The sequence below is a fragment of the Tigriopus californicus genome, chromosome 7, assembly GCF_007210705.1.
Source record: "Tigriopus californicus strain San Diego chromosome 7, Tcal_SD_v2.1, whole genome shotgun sequence".
Taxonomy (NCBI): domain Eukaryota; kingdom Metazoa; phylum Arthropoda; class Copepoda; order Harpacticoida; family Harpacticidae; genus Tigriopus; species Tigriopus californicus.
The window spans coordinates 6,142,325-6,162,305 of NC_081446.1; the positions used below are offsets into that span (position 1 = coordinate 6,142,325).

Sequence of the window (19,981 nt, forward strand, 5' to 3'; positions counted from 1 at the left end):
AGGGGTCAGGTTTGACGCCATCCAAAGTTGCAAGGAACCCTGCAAACTTCACTGACTGACCCACTTCCAACGAATCTAAGGACAGCTTTATGCCAGCAATCCGGCAACGATCAAGGACTAAGCAAAGGCAGGCAAAGAGAAGGACTTTAGTTGGGGCTTGGATCAACATATCGTCAACAATTTTTAAGAGCCAAGGGAGGCCTTTGACAGCTGCATCCGTGCTAGTGTTAAATTCATCTAAGCTTGAATTAAGTCCCATAGGGGCAACGAGATATCGGAAGCGGCCGGAAGGTTAAAGGAATGTTGTGAGGTCTGCGCTGGAATTGTTGAGCGGTACTTGATAGTAGCTGTGCACCGCGTCGAGCTTGGCAAACCACTGGGCATTTGGTTGAATTTGACGAATGAGATCTGGTATATGAGAATGGGTGCACAGGTCGCTTGACTGCCTTATTGAGATGGCGATTATCAGTGACAAGCCTCACTTTCTTGCCACCCGGCTTGCCAACGAAGTGGGCAGGAGAGCACCAGGAGGTTGGCCAGGTGACTCTCTCAATGGCTTTGGCTGAAATAAGTTCTGATATTAGATTATCCAACATTATGCGAAAATGGATGGGAATGGGACGGGCTGTAGTCACCTGACATAGCTTACTCTGAAACTTTGGATCCAGCTCTACATTCATTTTTGGCCCTTTGATACAGCCGGAAGCGTCTCCAAGAGATGAAACCAAAACATCCCCATAATCCACTTTAACTTGATTTAAGTCATCCATTAGGGTCACACTAAGCAACAGTCCTCGAATCCAAGTTCATCCGGGACGATGTTGGCTTCTTCAACGCAATCATAAAAAAACGTCATGGTTGGAATCGCTCAAATCTTCATCATCGTCACCATCCAACGCTCTAATGACGTTAGCGAGTGCAGACGTACGTGCCATAACTGAAGGAAATGCCTCAGGTAAAATATCCAATGCCACGAGATCGTGCCAGCTTATCAAGCTAGGACCCGAAAGGTCTGATGACACTATTGCTCTGATTGAGACTGAAGGTCCATTGGGAGCCATGGCTACAAAAGATATGGAACCCAAATTGTTCAAAATGGTGCCATTGGCTGCCATCAGCCTGATGCGTGACGGAGATGTGACAACGCCTGGAGGGAGGCCGCAGACTGGAATAACAGAGCGTGATGCTCCCATGTCTGCAACCGCGAGTAGTTGAGATTTTGAATTGCCTGCAAATACGCACGTAAGGTGGATGGTAAAGGCGTTTTGAGGAGTTGGAAGCAGTCTATAAAAGAAGCTGCTGACCGGAAGCTTCCACGGAGTGTTGTGGCAAGAGCTCCCTCTATGCGGCTTAACAGGTATTCCTTCTGTTCTTCTACCCCAAGAACCATCATGTTAGATGCCGTGTAAAATGCCTTGAACTTACTGACCCATTCTCTCATTTCAGGCGGAGTTGATTCCTGGGACAGCATGTGGGGTTTGAGATCGCTTGCCGGTTTGAAATGGATGATGCGATCTTGATTGGTCTCTCCGTGAGAGCCATTGCGTCTCACCGCAAGGCGTCCAGCTTCCCCAAGGTATCCCATAAGTTCATCCAGAATGGGCTTGTGCTCTTTAGCACTGCCTGGCTCCAGCGCCTCGAGGTCGTCAATGAGATCAGCGATTTCTCCTATTCTACCCTGTAGACTGTCTACCAGGTTGTCCATACGAATCCGATCAGGGTATTCTCCAGAAGCGAGATCTTGGAGAAACCTCCGTTCCCTTGTAAAGTGACCCCTATGTGAACTGATAGATGCCCGAAGGGAGGCCACTGAAGTCATGATAATTGCCTTATCCACTGTTTTTTCCTTCTTCGTAGATTCAGTTGCCATGGGACCAGAAGTGTCAGACCACGAGCCAATACCAGAATGTGTATAAAAAGAGGACGGGCTCTGGGGCTTGGGCCCTGGGAGCAGGGTCGTTAAATGCTGTGGCTTAGCAGTCCATACCGACTGTGCCATGTTCTATTTGATTGGAACACGAGCACTTCCATTATCAATGACGATTCCAGTTCGAATGACTTTATTCTTCACGCGAGCAAAACGCGCAGAACAGCAGACAGTACATGAGAAAATAGAACAGAAGGGACAAATGTGAAATTGGCAGATGGCCTCTGCCACGAGAGCACCATTAGTGGGATGGAGTTTCATTTGAAAGACTATCCGTCGTGGTCCAGTACAATTGAATTTCTCCGACTTGTGCGAAGATTCTGGAACATAGTGAATGTCAAATGCAAAATGACTGGGCAACGGAAACAGAAAGTGAAAACAAGATTGCAGATGAACTCGTGATGGAGGTGGAATGTGACACTTTCAACCTGAAAGGAAGCAATGGAGATGCAAATATTCTATTTTATCTTGCTGGATATGTTGCCCGTGCTGCCAAAAAGAGTCTGACTTGTCTTGATTGTGAAAATTTAGTTAGCGCTGGAACGCTTTCTGAGGTTCTGTTTCAAGAGGAAGATTGCAATGACGAGGTTGAAATCTCAGAGAAGGAAGATTTTCTGAATATGACAGAGGTGGGCTTTGCAAGCCATCGGACCTTATGTATTTGTCTTCCCTTCACATTTGGTCATTCTATACTGCCATCTTTGAGAACGCAAAACATCTTGGATTTCCATATGGAAGCGACAATCCCAGAAGAGTGTTCGTGATGGCCTTCATCAAACATTTAGAAGAAACACCCAACACTCAAGAAATCGTCAATATCCTGTGCGTTCGCGGTCATGAATATAAACCAATGATCGAGGCAATGATCAAGACTCTGTTCAACATCATGGCCAAGACCCATGTAGCCAAGTCAAATGATGAAATTCATGGCAAAAGAAAAAAAAGAAGATCGGAAAAGATCAGACTCGACAAGGAAAGTGGCAAAACTCCAGTTTAATGCCACATTTGGTTGATTTTACTCTTTTAGTTGGTTTTGGTTACTAAAAAAATATAGTCTAATTTTATTATTTATTAACTTATAACTAACTACAAAATGACTTATAAATCAACCCGGGACGGAAGGATTATTTTTGTTTACATGAATGTACAGTAATGGGGAGTCGAAACTCTACCGGGAGAGTGACCCTACTTAGGACGGACGAGAAAAACAGTGGTCAAACGGACTTTCAGAGTCCGATTTTGGTACTTTAGTCACGTGATTGCAAAAACGTGGCTTTACGTTTGATGGATGATTTTGATGCACGCCTCAACAGTTTTCATGAAGCCCCACCTTTATTACTTTCAATATAACACGACGAAGCCAAACCAACCACAGGCTAAAAGGAACCGAGGGGTCAATAACTTGTTCCTTGATTATAGACAATTATTTTGTTTAAAGCTGAATATGGCATGTTAAGTTTCATGCATGTGTATATGCACAAGAACCATACAATTAAGCCCTGTGGGCTTATGAAAAGGGTTTTGCTCACCTGGTTCCTAAGACAAAGGTCTTTAGATATGTTTTCTCATGTAGCAATTGGTCAATGATTTTTGATAAGCTATCAACTATTCTAAGTTTGTGAAATGAGTAAAACTTCATTCAAGTTAATTCACAAATGTGAAAATGGCGCTTGTCACATTTTACAACATCTCATAGAAATTTCAGCTTGGCCTGTTTCACTCATTTAAATATTGGTCTTACATAGTTTCATTCTCTTTGCACTCAATCCTAGTGCCCTGTATTAAAAGAGTGCAACAGTGAGGTCAGAGCACCAATGCAGTTAATTTTGAACCTTCAATTCTGTTCCAAAAAATTGAGTTTACATGGATCCCGGATCCAAACCAAACACATTATTGTAAATGTTTATGCTTTAAGAGTTAGTTCTAAGGTTTAAATTACTATTCAAACATCCTTATCTGCAATCACAGCAACACCAGATTCAAACTAGGTATTTTTCCAATAGAAATATAGAAAGTGGCTCAACAACTGGCATTTGCAACATTAAAAGTACGTTAAAGGGTGCCTGAAGGGTAGCTAAAGCCGTATATGACGAGTAGAATCAGAGAATATTATGTAAACGCGTTTGATTTGGATCTGGGGCCCAGTTAAACTTATTGTTTTGTAAAGGAATTAAAATTAATTTCCTATGGTGCACTGGTCTCACTTTTGTTCTCTTCTAGATTCAGAGCCCTACTCAATCCATTCCTATCTTATCAAAAAACGAGACGAATGTAAGGCAAGGATAAAAAAAAGATGTTCTTTGGATGAACCATCGTGTTGAGGATGGCAGTGATGATTCCGTAACGCAATGCTCCAAATTGATAATCACGCAACTAAAGTACCAAAATCGGACTCTGAAAGTCCGTTTGAAAACAGTGGTCCGTCCAGAGAAAATAAAGTAGCCCTTGGAATAGGCAATACCTAACTTTTAAATTGGCTTGGCAATCGTTCCAAGCTTTGGCAAAAACAAAAGATGGCAAGTTTTGCAACCAGGCTTTTCGGACTAAAGGTAAGTTTAAATAAATGTCTTCCCTCCCTTCGGACTTTGTACGTAAAATTGTGAAAGTTCTTAGGAGATTTCTCCTTCATACAGTCATGAACAAATTTTAACTGCTTAATCATCCTCAAATCCCTAAACCGTAAAATGTTCAGCCTTTGAAGTATGCGGCTGTGTGAGCTTTTCTTTTTGCCAATACAACCCACCTCACAGCCTTCTTTTGTAAGGCCAATAGCTCGTTAATTGCTGAGGAATGACAAAAATACTCGATGCAATAGTCTAGTTTTGCTTTCACGAGAGCATTTTAAGTCTCATGTTCTGCGGCAAAGCATTTCTTGCCATATAAAGGATAAAGAGTGTTCGACTAATTTGCTTGCGCACTTCCTTCAAATGGATCTTCCAAGTCAATTTTTCGTCTAAGTATAGGCCCAAGAATTTCACTGAGGACTCACTGCGACCTATACCTACCTGTTCAATAATTTGACCGTTGCTTATCAAATTGAAGTCAGTAGTGGCGTTATTAGAAGGGTTAAGCAACATTAGTTTGGTCCTTTTTAAGTTTATCGACGTATTGTTGGCTCTAAACCATTCTCTTAAGTTCTCAAACCAACAATTACAGTTCTCTTCCATTGCTTTCAGATCGTTGCCAAAATGTTGAAGTGTCGTGTCATCTGCAAACATTGTTATTTTAAACGGTATTACATTGGGAAGATCATTGACGTAAATCAAAAATAGGAGTGGGCCGGGTATGCTTCCTTGAGGAACGCCACAAGTTACAGAGCAAAAGCTAGAAACATTGTCGTCTAATTTAACGGCCTGTTCCCGTCCCGTCAAATAATTTCGAAGCCAATTTGTTACATGGTGGCTATACCCATAATAATTCAGGTTTGCGAGTAAAATACTGTGGTCCACAGTATCGAATGCTTTTTTGACGTCAATGAATACTGATACAGATAACTTATATGTATGACTATTTTCAAAAAATATTTTGCAGAAAGTTGTGAACAGCATGAGATGTTGAGTGTTTGGGGCGAAAACCGAACTGATTTGGAGACAAATGATCATCATTGAAGGGTGTAAAAATCTGATTGTAGACCACCCTTTCCAAGATCTTGGAGAGCGTTGGCAATATACAAATCAGCCTGTAGTTTGACATGTCACTCCGACTACCACTTTTAAAGAGTGGAATGACTTTTCCACATTGCCAGCCCTGAGGGATGTACCCAGTGATTAAGAGGGTGATCAAGTCGAGCAAGAGGGTGTATGAATGCGTCCTTAACGGGCGTTAAGACCAGGTTAGACATTCAGTCAAAGCCTGAGCTTGATTTAAAGGGCAGCCTCTCAATAATGTTCAAGATTTAGAAACGGGTAAGAGTCTTAAAGTAATACGATCTCTGGTTCGGCCGCTTTCGGATATGCCGAAGGGCACTTTCAAGATTTAAAGGTTCACTGCTGCTCGTCTTGCCAATCGACGAGAGGTATTCGTTAAAACATGTCGCAATTCTAGTCCTATCAGTGATCGCCTCGGAGACCACTTCGATCTGAGATGGAGCAACGCTCCTCCCTTTAGGTCGCCCAAGAACACATTTGGCTGCATCCCAAACTCTTCCCATATTTTTGGAATTCAAATAAAGATAATCTTGCCAGTATTTTGCTTTCGCAGCTCTCAAAATCTTCGTGTATTTGTTCGAGAATTGGGACAAGGCGAGCTTGTTGTCAGGCAAAGGATGCTTTTGAAATTTGGCAAAGAGTTTTTGCTTTTGCTTTCGTGATTTAAGGAGACCTTAAGTCATCCAAGGGCTCGTTTTCTCCCTCTTTTTGTTAAGCGTGTTTGCAATCAATGGGCACGACTGATTGAAGGCATCAATCAAATTAGTTTGGAAATCGCGAAACGCAGTGGCAGGATCATTAGCAGGAAAATGCCAATTTGTGTCCAGCAATATTCTTCGAAATTTTCTAATGTTATTGTGGCTAGTATTGTTACGGTTCGTTGGCATGTGATCAACGGTTGGTGATGACGTCTTTCCCAAAGAAACAAACGTTCCTAAGTGGTCGCTTATGTCGCAGAGAAGTATTCCAGATTTGGCATTATCTTTCGCATTCATAAAAATGTTGTCAATCTGAGTTGAGGACTGGGTCGTGATTCTGGTTGGTGAACAAATTTGCGGCGATAATTGAAAAGATAGCATGTGTTCATTAATCTGTCTTGAAATCTCCGCACACATACAAAGACTTCCCTTTCTCAATGCATATCGAGATCGCACTGTCCAATTGAGCTATAGCACTCCTGATCGATGCATTTGGCGGGACATAAAGGGACAAAACACAGTTTGGACGTCTCAATTCCGATTATCTCGCAATTATCCGTAATCAGGCAAGTTTCAGGTAGTCTTGTTTAAGCAATAGAGTTCCTTATCATTACTCCAACTCCTCCACCCCTTTTTTCTACTCTTACCTCCGATTCCAAACAATAGTTGTCAAAATCGAGGGATATTTTGTCCACCTGCCAAAGCTCTTGCATCGCCAAAAACTGGAATTTTTGCTCACTGAGAAGAAGTTTTACCTTGTCATAATTCGAAACAATGGACCGAGTGTTAAGAGAGACCAACCATTGCTCACCCACTTGTAATTTCTCAACATACCCTAAATCGTTTAAGACTGAAGTTTCGCATGGTGCTTCCGGGGATTCCTCAGAATCTAGCATTGTCATTCCTATTGTATTGTGTGCTCCAAACGTTGCCACTCTATTGCTCTGCCGCCGCCACCGGCCACGTCCCGTGCCTGAGGGATTGACATTGAGATATACGACACTTTCAAATTTTCCGATTAGGATATTTTATTCTGAATCAAACGTTGATACTCTTTCAAGACAAGTTGGAATCTTGCCGTTCCACCATGTCGATTTGTTCACTCACACAACTCTGAGGGTCCTTGTAAATATTAACATTATCACTCGCCATTGGAGAGAGATCATTGTGAAGATTTGAGGGGGCATTTCCTCGAGTTGCCATCCAATGATGTCGAGGAGTAATAGTGCCCTTGGACTTTCCCGACTCTAAGTTGCTTGAGTTCTTGGACTTTGAGTCGGCAAACCCTATACCAGAATGCTCCTGGGAGGAGACTTCAAGCATCTGAGGTGGTTCCTGAAGAGCCTGGCGCTTGTTAGCGAGTTCGAGCTTTGAACAAGACTTAGTTTTCTGTGCGTGATTTGATGAATCCTACGCGGGACCACCCTTAGGGTTCGTCTGATGTCTTGATGATCCACCATTTGGACACAACGTAATACAGTCTAGGCTGCTCGTGGGACCTCCTCTTCATTTCCCACATCTGAACCATTAACGATATTAATGGTTTCATTCCCCACCTCAGGGGCAGAAATTACTTGACCTTGGAGATCTGATTGGCATTCCCTACCGATATGTCCTTCTACTTTGCACCTGAAGCACCGGCGTATTTGGTCACGGTGTTGGATGAAGATATTTCTACCCCTCACTATGACGAAGTCAGGGACAGTAGTAGAGGCTTTAATCTCTACTTAAATCCTCTTGTGACCGTTTCAAATCCCTTCGATCAGTGAATAGTTCTCTCTCGATCTCTGACATCAGAATGGCAAAGGGACGAAGAACCGACAATAGATCCTCATCGCTAGCAAAGTATTGGACGTTCAGAAATCTTAAAGCAGATCAAAGTGCCTCCTCGGATGATACACCTCCAAGTGTCTTCATCATAGGCCCGCTCGAATTGGAGAGAGTCTCCGAACCGAGTAGCGACGTTGATTTTTTGTTTGGTGATCACAGGCACGGTATTTTTGGGACCACCAGCCCGGCCAATCATTATGATGTCAATCGGCCTCAATTCGAGGATGGTGATGACGAAGTCCCTAACCACCTTGGGTGAAGGACGCTTTGATGTCTCGGAACATACAAAGTCAAGCACGAGTGGCCTGGGTAAACCCATTTTGGCCAGATGATCCCTGTATTCATGTATAGGAGGTGCAGTGGGTTCACTGGCAACTATTTCGATCATCCCAGTTTTTCCACTCGCGGCCTGAAGATACGATTTTACTGGGGATTGGAGCATCGTATATTGGATAGCTCATGAACGATCGAGATGTACCTCGAGTGGGAGGGGTTAGGGTCTAGGAAACGTATGCTCAATTTCAGTTGTCAAGGCCAATTCTGAGAGTATTCTGTACTTGAGGAGCACCTTGAATTGACGTCCTTCCACGTTGAGAACGCAAAAGAGTCTTGACCTTTGGACTATATATCGTTGTCATATTTCGAGCCGTACTCGGCTATTAAATAGTTTATGATACTATTGGAGAACCGTTGACCATTTATTCACGATTATAAAAGTTGGAAAATTGGTCAGGTTTTCGTTTCCAAACAATTGGTTTATAATTTATAGTTAAATAAATTTCAAACACCTTTCGAAAAGCAAATTGTTTATTAAAAATGAACCATCACGTGGCTTATGGTACAGTTCATAGAACGGGGCAAAACATGCCTTCCAAGTAGTAATCGGTTTCAGCCAACATATGACCGCACAGATCGAAATTGGCAAAAAAGGGACCTTTTTAGAAAGCGAAACATTCTCATCATAATAGCGCCAATCGGATTTTTTTTTTCAAATTTCATTCCTCAGTTTTCCCTATGTTCAGTCAGAGACTCTAAAGAGAGGAAACGACACGGCTTTCCCCTCACCGCCAACTTAGGCCATTGCGTTGAATCAAGACAGTAACTCTAGTACCAATAAAACGAGATTATCCGTACTACATAGTACATTAAAGTGTTTTAATTTAATAATGATCTCCTTGATATACAACTCCGTCCAAATACTAAATATTTCTGATTTAATTTTGAAAGTCAGAAGAATATATGAAATACCCAATAACATCAAATTAATCAAAAACAATCAAATTGTCTTTCAAATCAAAAACACGCATAGATAGAAAATCAACAAGAATCATTTGATTAATTGATGAGGAACTTGCACTAACAAAATATAAAAGAAATGCATGGAATAAGCAATAAAAGTGCATGTACATAAATGTTAACATATTAGAACATCTGGGATGGACAATTGATAATTTTGTCTTAACCCACACATTTGACAAAAAACATCAGGCATTGGTGAAAAATGAATGAGTTATCTTTTTGTAAAGTTTAAATTTCTACTTATTAGGAAGTTTGCATAAAAGGCAGGCATTATTTAAGGGGCACAGGGTAATACCAAAGTACAGTAGACTAGATCTCAATTTGAACTTTGGGCTCCAATAAATTGTTTTTCTTGCAAAAGCATCCAAAATACCAAAATAGTCAAAGAAATCAGGTGCCATATCTCTTGAAATTATTATTTCATGATTATGAAGCATCTACATGAGTTTAAAGAACAATTTGTAGCTCAGAGCTACAGTATGTCTACTTTTGGATTGAGGGCCATACCTAGAGTGAGAACAAAAGTTTAATAACAAAAGCGTCAAATTACTTGAAATTTGATCAAGATGTTTCTGAAACAATATTCTACAAATAATATTATTGGCAAAACAGAATTGATTGATTGTGCTTCAAGCAAATTCTTGCTTTATCAAGAAAACCTAATTAGCACTTTTCAGTTGTTGTACTTTAAGACATGTTTAAAGTCATTTTGAGTTTATCTAAATGCCTGGTTTTAAGCACATACCATCAATGGTTACAAAAATGATATTAGTCTCATATTTTGTACAATAATTATACCAATACTTGACATTCAAAAATGTCAGCCGCGAAAGTTTAGGCCTTACTTGGCGGGAAAGGTTTCGTGATCACAAAAAGTGGCATTTCCTTGCTTTAATGTCCTTGGTTCAGTATACTAATCATCTTGCTTGCCATGCATAACATAAATATTGAATGAAAGACCCATTGGGAAATGACACGATCATTTGCAAGTTCATTTGATTAGAAATCTAAATTAAAATATTTGTGAAACCGTTTTGACCGGGTAGTTTCACGTGTAGACGGCTCAGGGATGAGCTGTTTGTCAAATACCAAACATTTCCGAAATTGGTAGGCAAACTTTGTGACAGAATATTTCTCGTGTAGACGCGCCATTTCAGACAGGAGGAAGAGTTCAAAAATAGTCAGGGAGCCTGTCCATTACATTTAACAAAAGCGAGCATAAAGGATCAGCAGGAAAGAGCGGTGAGAAAAACTCTCCCTCAGAGGAAAAGTCAGTCAAGGCAAATTATCACCTTCATTTTGTCATCATAAGTTTTTGGAATACACCCTGATTCAAGCAATTGGAAAAAGAAAAGATATTAAGTTGTATCTTTTTGCCCGCCACCCAGACATTCGACCGTCCCCGATTGCCCGGGAAATCTGAATACTTGACTATGACTTAAAACAGATAGAACATAAATTTGGGCAGGGAGGGGAATTTAATTTTGACGAAATTATCCTCATACCAATGTCTCCTAAGCAAAGGAATAGCAATAAATTGAATGCTATTGCAGAGGAACATTTCTCAGATAAAAGAACCGATGAGACTTTAGAAGCAACGTTCCCATCACTAGTTAGAATACTAACTTATACCCTCTCACAAGGGCCCACGGAGGGATTTCGTTCTCATAGTTTCAAAAGTTCCAAAAAAATAACCTACTTTCCTGAGAGTTTTTGCCCCACTACCTTAGGCTGTAGTGTGTGCAAAATGATGGTCTATACATTTTCTTATTTTTGAGGCAAAGTGTTCTAATTCATAATAGTGCTTTTGGTGCTACAATTTGGGTAACCTTACTCATGGAAACACTCCTTTAATACTTCAGCAATTCCAATTCTTTAGTGACATTGGGTTTGCTCCCATGAATTTTATTAGCAATGAATCACGTTTCTGGCTTGCTTATCAGCACACAACACTTTCCGAGAAACGCCTCATGTGCTACTCTAATTTTTTAAAGAGGCTGTAAGGTAAAAAATGCAAAATTTATGTGATAGCGTCAGAAATGGCAACTCTACACTAGCAAAAGCAAGACACACATCCTCCTTTCTTAATGTCTTTTTTAATGCTGGGCAACGTTGGGCGGGTGTAAATATTTACAAGAGAGACAAATGACACCCTAAGATTGTTTCAGTTGTTCTTTACCCTGAATGCGTAACGGGATCTTCTGGCGGGAGTTTTTTGTAACTTTTTGGTTTCACTCACCCGAAAATAGCAAATATGAGTGCCAATGAAGGCTGGATTTTGAAAATAAGACTACTTTCTTTTTTTCCTAGTTTTGAAGATTTCAATTCTTAAATATGATTCATCCTATTAATGCTGTGTCAAGTACAATGAATAATAGATTAAGCATAAAACATAAAACCGTATATGCAGATATTGAGTTATATTGCCCCATTGAGAGGCGAAAATGTGAATTCAGAAATGATTTGTTGATTATTTGGTCCAAAATTTGTTCCGTATTTAGGTTCAACTTCATCATCTAGGTTTCAGTGGATTAAGAAATGATATATTTTCCTTTTGATTGAAGTTGGGTATTTTAAGAAAAAGTTTTAAGGTGTGGTCAAAACAAAATCTCTATAGTTTTGAGAAGATTTTTACCAAACTGGGCAAGCAGATTGCTCAAGGCCAGACATCGCCATACACTCTGAGGACATTGATGAAGGGTAGAGGGCTTGTCAGAGAAAAGTCATTCCAACCAAGCCACTTGAGACTTTGCTTTGAACACATTTTGGTAGTTGGGCAACAGGGTGTTGGGGCGATCAGATCGCCTTGTCTTGCGTTACTCAGGTTCAACCAAAGCAGACAAACGAGCCATCAACTCACTGGCTCCCAGATTTCGGAAGTTAATTTTGAGAATCACGCAACTAAATATGTTCAAAGCCGATCCCCATCGCACGCACCAGGCAGCCACAAAAATCTCAGAAATCTCCCTAGTGTCGTTTCTCTGACTAGCCCTCTAATGAAGGGTACTTTGAGAAGTAAAAGGTTGCGTGAAAACGGTTTCATTCTTTCGCACTAAGTCGAGCTTCTAATGCGTTACAAACAAAAGAACTTCAATAACCTCATGTGCTTTTGAGACACTGTAATGGAAGTTCTCTCTCAACTATGATCTGGCATTTTACAAACAATATGAATCTACTGAACACTGTGGAATGGAAGCTACTCCTTCTTAGCATGAGCTGCTAGTTGATGTTGAAATAGAATTCAATGGCAGACCACAAAGGAAGCACAACATTGAGAGTTCAATGCCATCTAGCCAAGCGGACTCGTTTTCAAAGCAAATGGGTGGCAGCTGAAAGGCTGATAGGGTATGGTATCTAATTGTAGAGGCGCTGCTTTCAATCAGCTAGAGGTGCACTGTTGTAGATGCTGATTCAGTTGCAGTAAAAAAACGCAACCAACTCAAATTTTACTCTTCCATGTGTCTTGTTTCTTCATCTATGGGCAGACGTTCAGATCACGTGCTGAGGTTGAAACCAGGGTGAGTTAAGGAGATGTCCCAACAAAGCGGAAGGCTGCAAGGTTTAGAAAGGCAGTTACAGGTAGAACAACATGCCTTGCACAGGCATTTGTCACGTCCTGCTCAGCTTTTTTTCATTTTGTTAAGCCTACTCTCCAACATCAATGAGATACCCCCACATGGTTTCGTGAGCACTTATTTTGAATTGCGACTGGGTAAAATATTCACTTTTCCATCACTTTCTTCCAAATCAAGTCCAAAATGCAGCTTAATACGTCTTTTCATGTGGCTACAGGAGTTAAATCAAGTAAGATATAATCAAGACAATTTTTGAGACACTTGGTAACCATCTTAAAATCCCACACCATAGAATCTCATGGGTGGAAGGCCAATTTTATGGTCAATCACAACGTTAGGAATTTACCCTCTTCCACAAACTTTGTCCATACAATTATTTTAAGGAGTTTTGCGAACGCCAAATGCTTAATTTCATTTGGCAAAAAGTTCACGTCCATTTTAATCCCCATCAAAGTGATTCTTTGGTGGTGTTGCATGCTAAATTCCTTTAGATCTGTCAAGTTCTGATCCAACCAAAGTCTAAAGTAAGTGAGATTTAAGAAAAAGTGAATGTTGTTGATTCTGAATAATGTGGATAAGAGTGACATAAGAAGTCCTCCAACTTGATTCATAGTTAATCATAATGCTTATTGTTATAAATCAAGTTCAATCTTAAATCTCATTTAAGATCAGGAATTGGTCAACTCACAGTATAACCAATGAAGTTTGGCAAGCAAATGCACAAGACAAAAGAAAGACCCTATTTTGATGGGAATAAGGAAGGCCCTAAGTTGTTCATATGCAATGAAATGTGTGAAATTGTGTTTTGGGTTGATCTTGTTCTAAGGTAAGACTCCGTGCCTAAGGGCAAGATATCAAGTATGAGGAGTAAATTCATAGCACACACACACATTGAACATTTATTGGCCTTTTTTGACATTTTGTGATTGTCATCACATAGCTCAGAAATAGTCTTGAGTACATCTTACTTGATCTACCTGTTGTAACCGTGTGAAAAGACATTTTAACTCCATTGTGGCCTTGATTTGGAGGAATGTGAGGGCATCCATTTTTGAAAAAGTGAATATTTTACCCAGTCGCAATTCAGAATACATGCTCACGAAACCACAGGGGGGTATCTCATTGACTCTAATATTGATGGAAAGCTTCAAATATGGGCATTTTTAAATTTACTAACGGCTTCATCAGGTTGACCAGATTTAGGAGAAGACCCTTTGCTTTGGAAAGTTTCAGGCCGGATGTACGGTACAGCAGACTAACGGCTTCATCAGGTTGACCAGATTTAGGAGAAGACCCTTTGCTTTGGAAAGTTTCAGGCACTCAATTTCCAAATTAGATACCTTTTGTGCTGGTTGTAGCCTGTTTAATGCCCAGGGTTTTTAAATGGCAATCCAGCTTCTTGTAACTGTAACTAGAATTGTTACTCAAACAAGTCTCAAGTCTTGGGGTTTCACCAGCTCATCATGGGGTCACCATGGGTTACTCTCCTCCCCCAAGCGATACTTTCGGAGGATACGCCTCTTGTCTTGGCCAATCAATATGCAGACGTTATTGATCCTTTAGAATTTTCAAGTCAGACAAATATATATTTGAATAAGAAATGAATAGTATTCCATATCAACCCTGCATAGAAGGACTAGCTCAGTCTACCACTTCAAATTCTTTGGCAGACCAAGTATCATAAAAGAATTACAAGTAAGAAAATTGACGCAAAACAACCTTTATCTTAAAAGTATTAGGGATTACATTTCCTAAAAAAAAGAAAAGTTCGTTAAAACTTAGGCAAAAAATAGGAGAACGAATTGTTCTATAATTTCCAAGCAAGAATATTTTGTGGTAGGTTTAGCTGCTTTACTAGATTATCTGAATTCGGCACAACACTACAGTCGTTTTGCTCTTGCTGCCTCTAAAGCCACCCTAGCTTGCAAACTAAACGGAGGCTGCAACCAACCACCAATCGAAAACACAGGATTGATCCCAAAATATGTCAGTACCATTTCTTCAAGAACCGTAAAATGATGGAGTCTGTTTTTCTTTGGAAAGACCAAAAAGGTGCTATACCATGCCCCACGTGCGAACTGTTTTGGCTCAGACGGCCAAGGGCGGTGTTTTGATTCAACCACCCATCATTTGAGTTGCTCAAAGATTATCCCCAAAAATATAAAGCAAATGAACCACGAGGTGCACCCATAACTAAATTGTAATCCAAATTACTGACCGGTAGGATCTTTTTACTTAGCAAGCCTGAATTGGTAATTTTGTAAGAGGAAGCAGACGAAGTGCACACTCTAGCCAGGCCGGAGGGAATGAGAGTCAGAAAGTCTTCTACATCAGTGCCAGACTAGAAAAGGACAACGTAATGTCCATGGACGAAATGAAAAGCTGACAAATGATTTCCTGAGATACCCACTTCCTAGTAACTCGGGACCAGCCAATGGCTTTGATGGCCTGGAATCCTTACAAAGTATGAAAAATATTTTACCATTGTGTAAAAAAGCTTTGATGTGATTGATTTCAGTACTGAATCTGCCGGCTCATCTGGGAAATGTTTTTTTCAAAACGTCCTTCTACAACCGGAAATGACGTCCTCGGGGGACATAAAGGCCAGTATGGAAAAAAAATTGGGACATCCATTAAGGGAGAAGGTTTCCGCTATGTTTACGCAGACAAAATCTGGTTATTCATCAGAAAGAACAAAAAGAAACAGATGAATTCAAGTCTGGGTGAATTGTTTTGGAGGTTTAGGAGATGTGGCTTCCTAGCATGAGAGAGACCCCTGATTGGATTCACCTCCCCCCAACCTTGGCAAGCAAACTTTCAGATCTAATATCAAAGACAATGACAAGCAGAGAGGGAGGAGCTATCACATGCCAACACTGTCACTGCCTTACTGGTGTGGCGAGGTTCAACTCTCCGCCCATTGCATATATTGATCAGAAATCAAATTATGTTTCTACATTCAAACTTTGTAAAGTAAGAATGGATCAATGAGCTTTGAGTTGAGATAATAATCTTTAGATGGTCAAAAATATTCCAATACTTAAAATGACTTTATTTGTCTTAAAAAGCATGTTCAAGACTATTTTGAAGTGTCTGGATTTCCTAATAGATCAAGGCTATTTCTGTAATAGGACTCAGGTCTAAAACTATGAATGAAAAATCGGCTAAATTTCATTGAAGTCACTTAGAAGATGGCATGTATCTTTTTTTTTAATATTGGCCCAATGGCTACGTAATTGTTTTTTAAAGAGGGAATTAGTTTGTCCCTAAATTCGAGATAAGCATCGCATGGCCGGTACTTTCATTAGCGAAAATATAATTGAGTCTTGAAATAGTTTGATAGGAATACGTGACCTGCTGGCTGCATAATCGACAAAGGATTTATTTGACCTATTTCAAACTAATCTTTCCTTCCGAATAGCTGAATACCCAATTCTTGAGCTTGGCCATTGGTCTCGAAAATGGCTATAACTGCTGTCCAACCAGGGCCAATTCATAGAGCATTTTCATGTGACTCACAGCCGGAATCCGCTGAATCTCCTCCCTGTTAATCCGCTTCCCCTCCAGTCAGTCCATTCGTCCTGGAGTTGCGCTTGATTTGAGCTTTGCGCTCGTCCAATCCTGCCTCGAGTCCTGAGTCGAGCCAGGGGAATCACCCGAAGGTCTTTCAGCTGGGGCGGCGGGCCGTAGCTGTGGAAGGGGTGCTGTGGCTGTGGCCAGGGCTGTCGGGTTGGCCAAGCAAGAGAGAGCGAGCAAGAGACTCCTGTCTGTGAGTAAGTGTGTGTGTGGTTTGTGTGTCATAACACCATTGTCTTCGGTGGGTGAATCTCGCTCAGCAAAGGTCGGCCAGCAACTTGCAATTTGGCCTTGGGTGCCCCAATCAGCTCCGAGTCCATCCAGGTGAGATCACGCCTTCAAATCCTAGGGCCATTCATACATTCTGGACAAATGGCGGGGTGGGAAGGGGGTGAGTGAGCGGGTGGGCCATCCCCACAGGCGGGTCCAAGGGCTGAAGCAGCCCTGAGGGTGGGACTCTCCAGATTGGAGGCCATGGTACAAGCTAACGGACACCAGGGGTGACCTTGGATTAACCTTGAGCTGATCCGCCGGAGTTGGAAGTTGGGAGATGAGTCCACCATTTCATGCGGGGTGTGGGAGGGGCGGGGAACATTGGAGGAGTGTCTATCCTAGCTTATTCATAAATTGAATGTGATGTCTGATTTATGTTCATTCTAATTGTAGTCCCTTCGCCCGTTTGAAGCCAAGCCTTCACCCGCTTACTAGGCCGCCCACCATGGATGACATGGATACGGGCTCGAACTCCGGCTCGGCTTCGGGCGATCCCATTCCTCGGGATTTCGATGAGGACGAGGATGATGAGGTGGACGATGTGGACGAGGTGGCCCAAGATGTTATTTTGAGTCCGTTGCGCGGCAATGGCGGCGGAGGCGTGGGCGTGGGAGGGAACGGGAGTGGCAGTCATAACCCTGAAGATCGGGGCCATCACAGTGGTCTGTCCCGCATGATGATGTTGGGTGGCACGAGCGACGATCTACCCACACCCATGCAAATGTCGCCCTCGACCTACCTGATGGGTGGTGATTCCATGAGCGTGTCCAAAGGGCGGAGCAAGTCGGGCACGCCGGGTAGTCCGGTGGTGAGTTTGGTGAGCGGCGCCACGGACACGGCTTGGGCCAACGTGGCCCCGACCACGAAATACGAACCCTCGCCCAAGTACCTCAAGGAGAAGTGTGTGTGCTTGAACCATTTCCATTCGTGGACGGAACAAGATCAGATCGACTTCGTGGAAGACTTGTTACAGGGCATGTGCCATCATCAGCACGGCACGGTCAATGCCTTTCTCAAACCCATGCTTCAGCGGGACTTTATCAGCCTGCTGCCCAAGAAAGGCCTGGATCATGTGGCTGAGAACATTCTCAGCTACTTGGACGCCCAATCTTTGTGCGCGGCCGAGTTGGTGTGCACGTCGTGGCTGCGCGTCATCTCCGAAGGCATGTTGTGGAAGAAGCTCATCGAGCGCAAAGTGCACACGGACAGTTTGTGGCGCGGATTGGCCGAGCGCCGGACCTGGATCAAGTATCTGTTCATTCCCAAGCCGGGCGAGTCGCATCCGGATCACTCGTTCTACCGGCGCCTCTACCCGTCCATCATCAAGGACATTGAAACAATTGAGAACAATTGGCGGTGTGGCAAACATAACCTCCAGCGCATTAATTGCCGCTCGGAAAACTCCAAAGGCGTTTACTGTCTCCAGTACGACGACAACAAGATCGTTTCGGGTCTGCGTGATAACACCATTAAGATGTGGGACAGGAACTCGTTGTCCTGCCTTCGCGTGCTCAACGGACACACGGGTTCAGTGCTTTGCCTCCAGTACGACGACAAAGTGATCATTTCCGGCTCGTCCGATTCTACGGTCCGCGTGTGGGATGTGGCTAGTGGTGAAATGGTTAACACCCTGATTCATCATTGCGAGGCCGTGCTCCATCTTCGATTCTACAACGGCATGATGGTGACTTGCTCGAAGGATCGGTCCATCGCGGTGTGGGACATGGTGTCTTCCACGGAAATCAACCTCCGGCGCGTGCTCGTGGGCCATCGCGCGGCCGTCAACGTCGTGGATTTTGACGAGAAATACATTGTGTCAGCTTCGGGTGATAGAACCATCAAGGTATGGAACACCTCCTCTTGTGAGTTTGTGCGCACACTCAACGGGCACAAGAGGGGGATCGCTTGCCTCCAATATCTGGACCGACTGATCGTGTCCGGAAGCTCAGACAATACCATTCGCTTGTGGGACATAGAGAGTGGAGCGTGCTTGCGGGTGCTCGAAGGCCACGAGGAACTGGTCCGATGCATTCGATTTGACAGCAAACGCATTGTGAGTGGCGCATACGACGGCAAGATCAAAGTCTGGGATCTGGCCGCCGCACTCAACCCTCGCGCACCGTCAGGAACCTTATGCATTCGTACACTCATGGAGCATTCGGGTCGTGTCTTTAGGCTGCAGTTTGATGAATTCCAGATAGTGAGCAGCTCGCATGATGATACTATCCTGATTTGGGATTTTCTAAACTGCTCGTCTGTCGATGGGCGGTCTCCCAGTAATCCCAACTCATTCCATGAACGTCGAGCTCACTAACTTAATGAATCTTCATGTACGAAAAAGAAAGAAAAGGACAAAAAACAAACGCCCGCCCACCACTAACCTGTCGGCTTGTCTAGCTCTGTTGGGCTTTCAACTTGAACATATGCTAAATCTACTACAACAACTTCTTCTACTTCTAAAAGTCCCCACCATTTCCATTATCACCACCGCTTCAGCACTCATTTGTCGAAATGAAAGAAATGCCTCTTCCTTTCGTCTAGTTCGCTTGACCTATCGTTCCATCGACCTCCATTAGTGATGGTTGATCATTGGGGCCCATTTGGCCATATCAGCAAAAATGTCATTGACAATGTATCCGTCGGGCTGAAATCTAGTTCAAAAACCCGTCCCTCATTCCGTGACTTAGAACTCTCTATTTTCATTGCCACACTTTCTTATCTAACGAAAATGTCAACCCACAACAATCAACTATCACGCACTGATTGAAATTTCTAGATATATTTTCTCCTTCTTTGTGGTGGTACAATTTTTCTTTCTTGACCAAGTCAATGTCCACTTCTAAGTTATTCTGTTATTTTTATCCCTCTTGGGGAAAATTTGAATCTCATTCCCGCTTCTATGGACTCGGTGGAATGAATATTTTCGACTTGGAATGCAGGACTAGACTATTGTCGGCAGTGGTGGTACCTCTTAATGAAGAAGTCCTCTCATTATTCGATGTGTTTCGCGATCGAATTAACGCTGGAGCCATTGGCAACGGTGAATGCATTCCCCGACATGGTAACACTCTCGATCCCGTGCTGTGACGCAGCGACACGTAAATGAAAACCCGGGCGTACACGAAATACATTCTTTTTTCCAAATGATCTGAAGAT

The 19,981-nt window shown here is 42.4% G+C and overlaps 1 protein-coding gene across 1 annotated transcript; it reads left to right on the top strand.

Annotated features, from left to right (window-relative positions):
- Window positions 1-16,716: 16,716 nt before the first annotated feature.
- Window positions 16,717-19,972, top strand: LOC131883698 (beta-TrCP-like). Its single transcript, XM_059231218.1, has 2 exons — window positions 16,717-16,876; window positions 17,219-19,972. Exon 2 carries the CDS (start codon window positions 17,271-17,273, stop codon window positions 19,137-19,139), a length of 1,869 nt encoding a protein of 622 aa, XP_059087201.1. The 5' UTR covers window positions 16,717-16,876; window positions 17,219-17,270; the 3' UTR covers window positions 19,140-19,972.
- Window positions 19,973-19,981: the final 9 nt, after the last annotated feature.

Bases quoted from the DNA above. Each gene is read 5' to 3' on its own strand.
- LOC131883698 (XM_059231218.1), top strand. From the start codon at position 17,271: ATGGATGACATGGATACGGGCTCGAACTCCGGCTCGGCTTCGGGCGAT.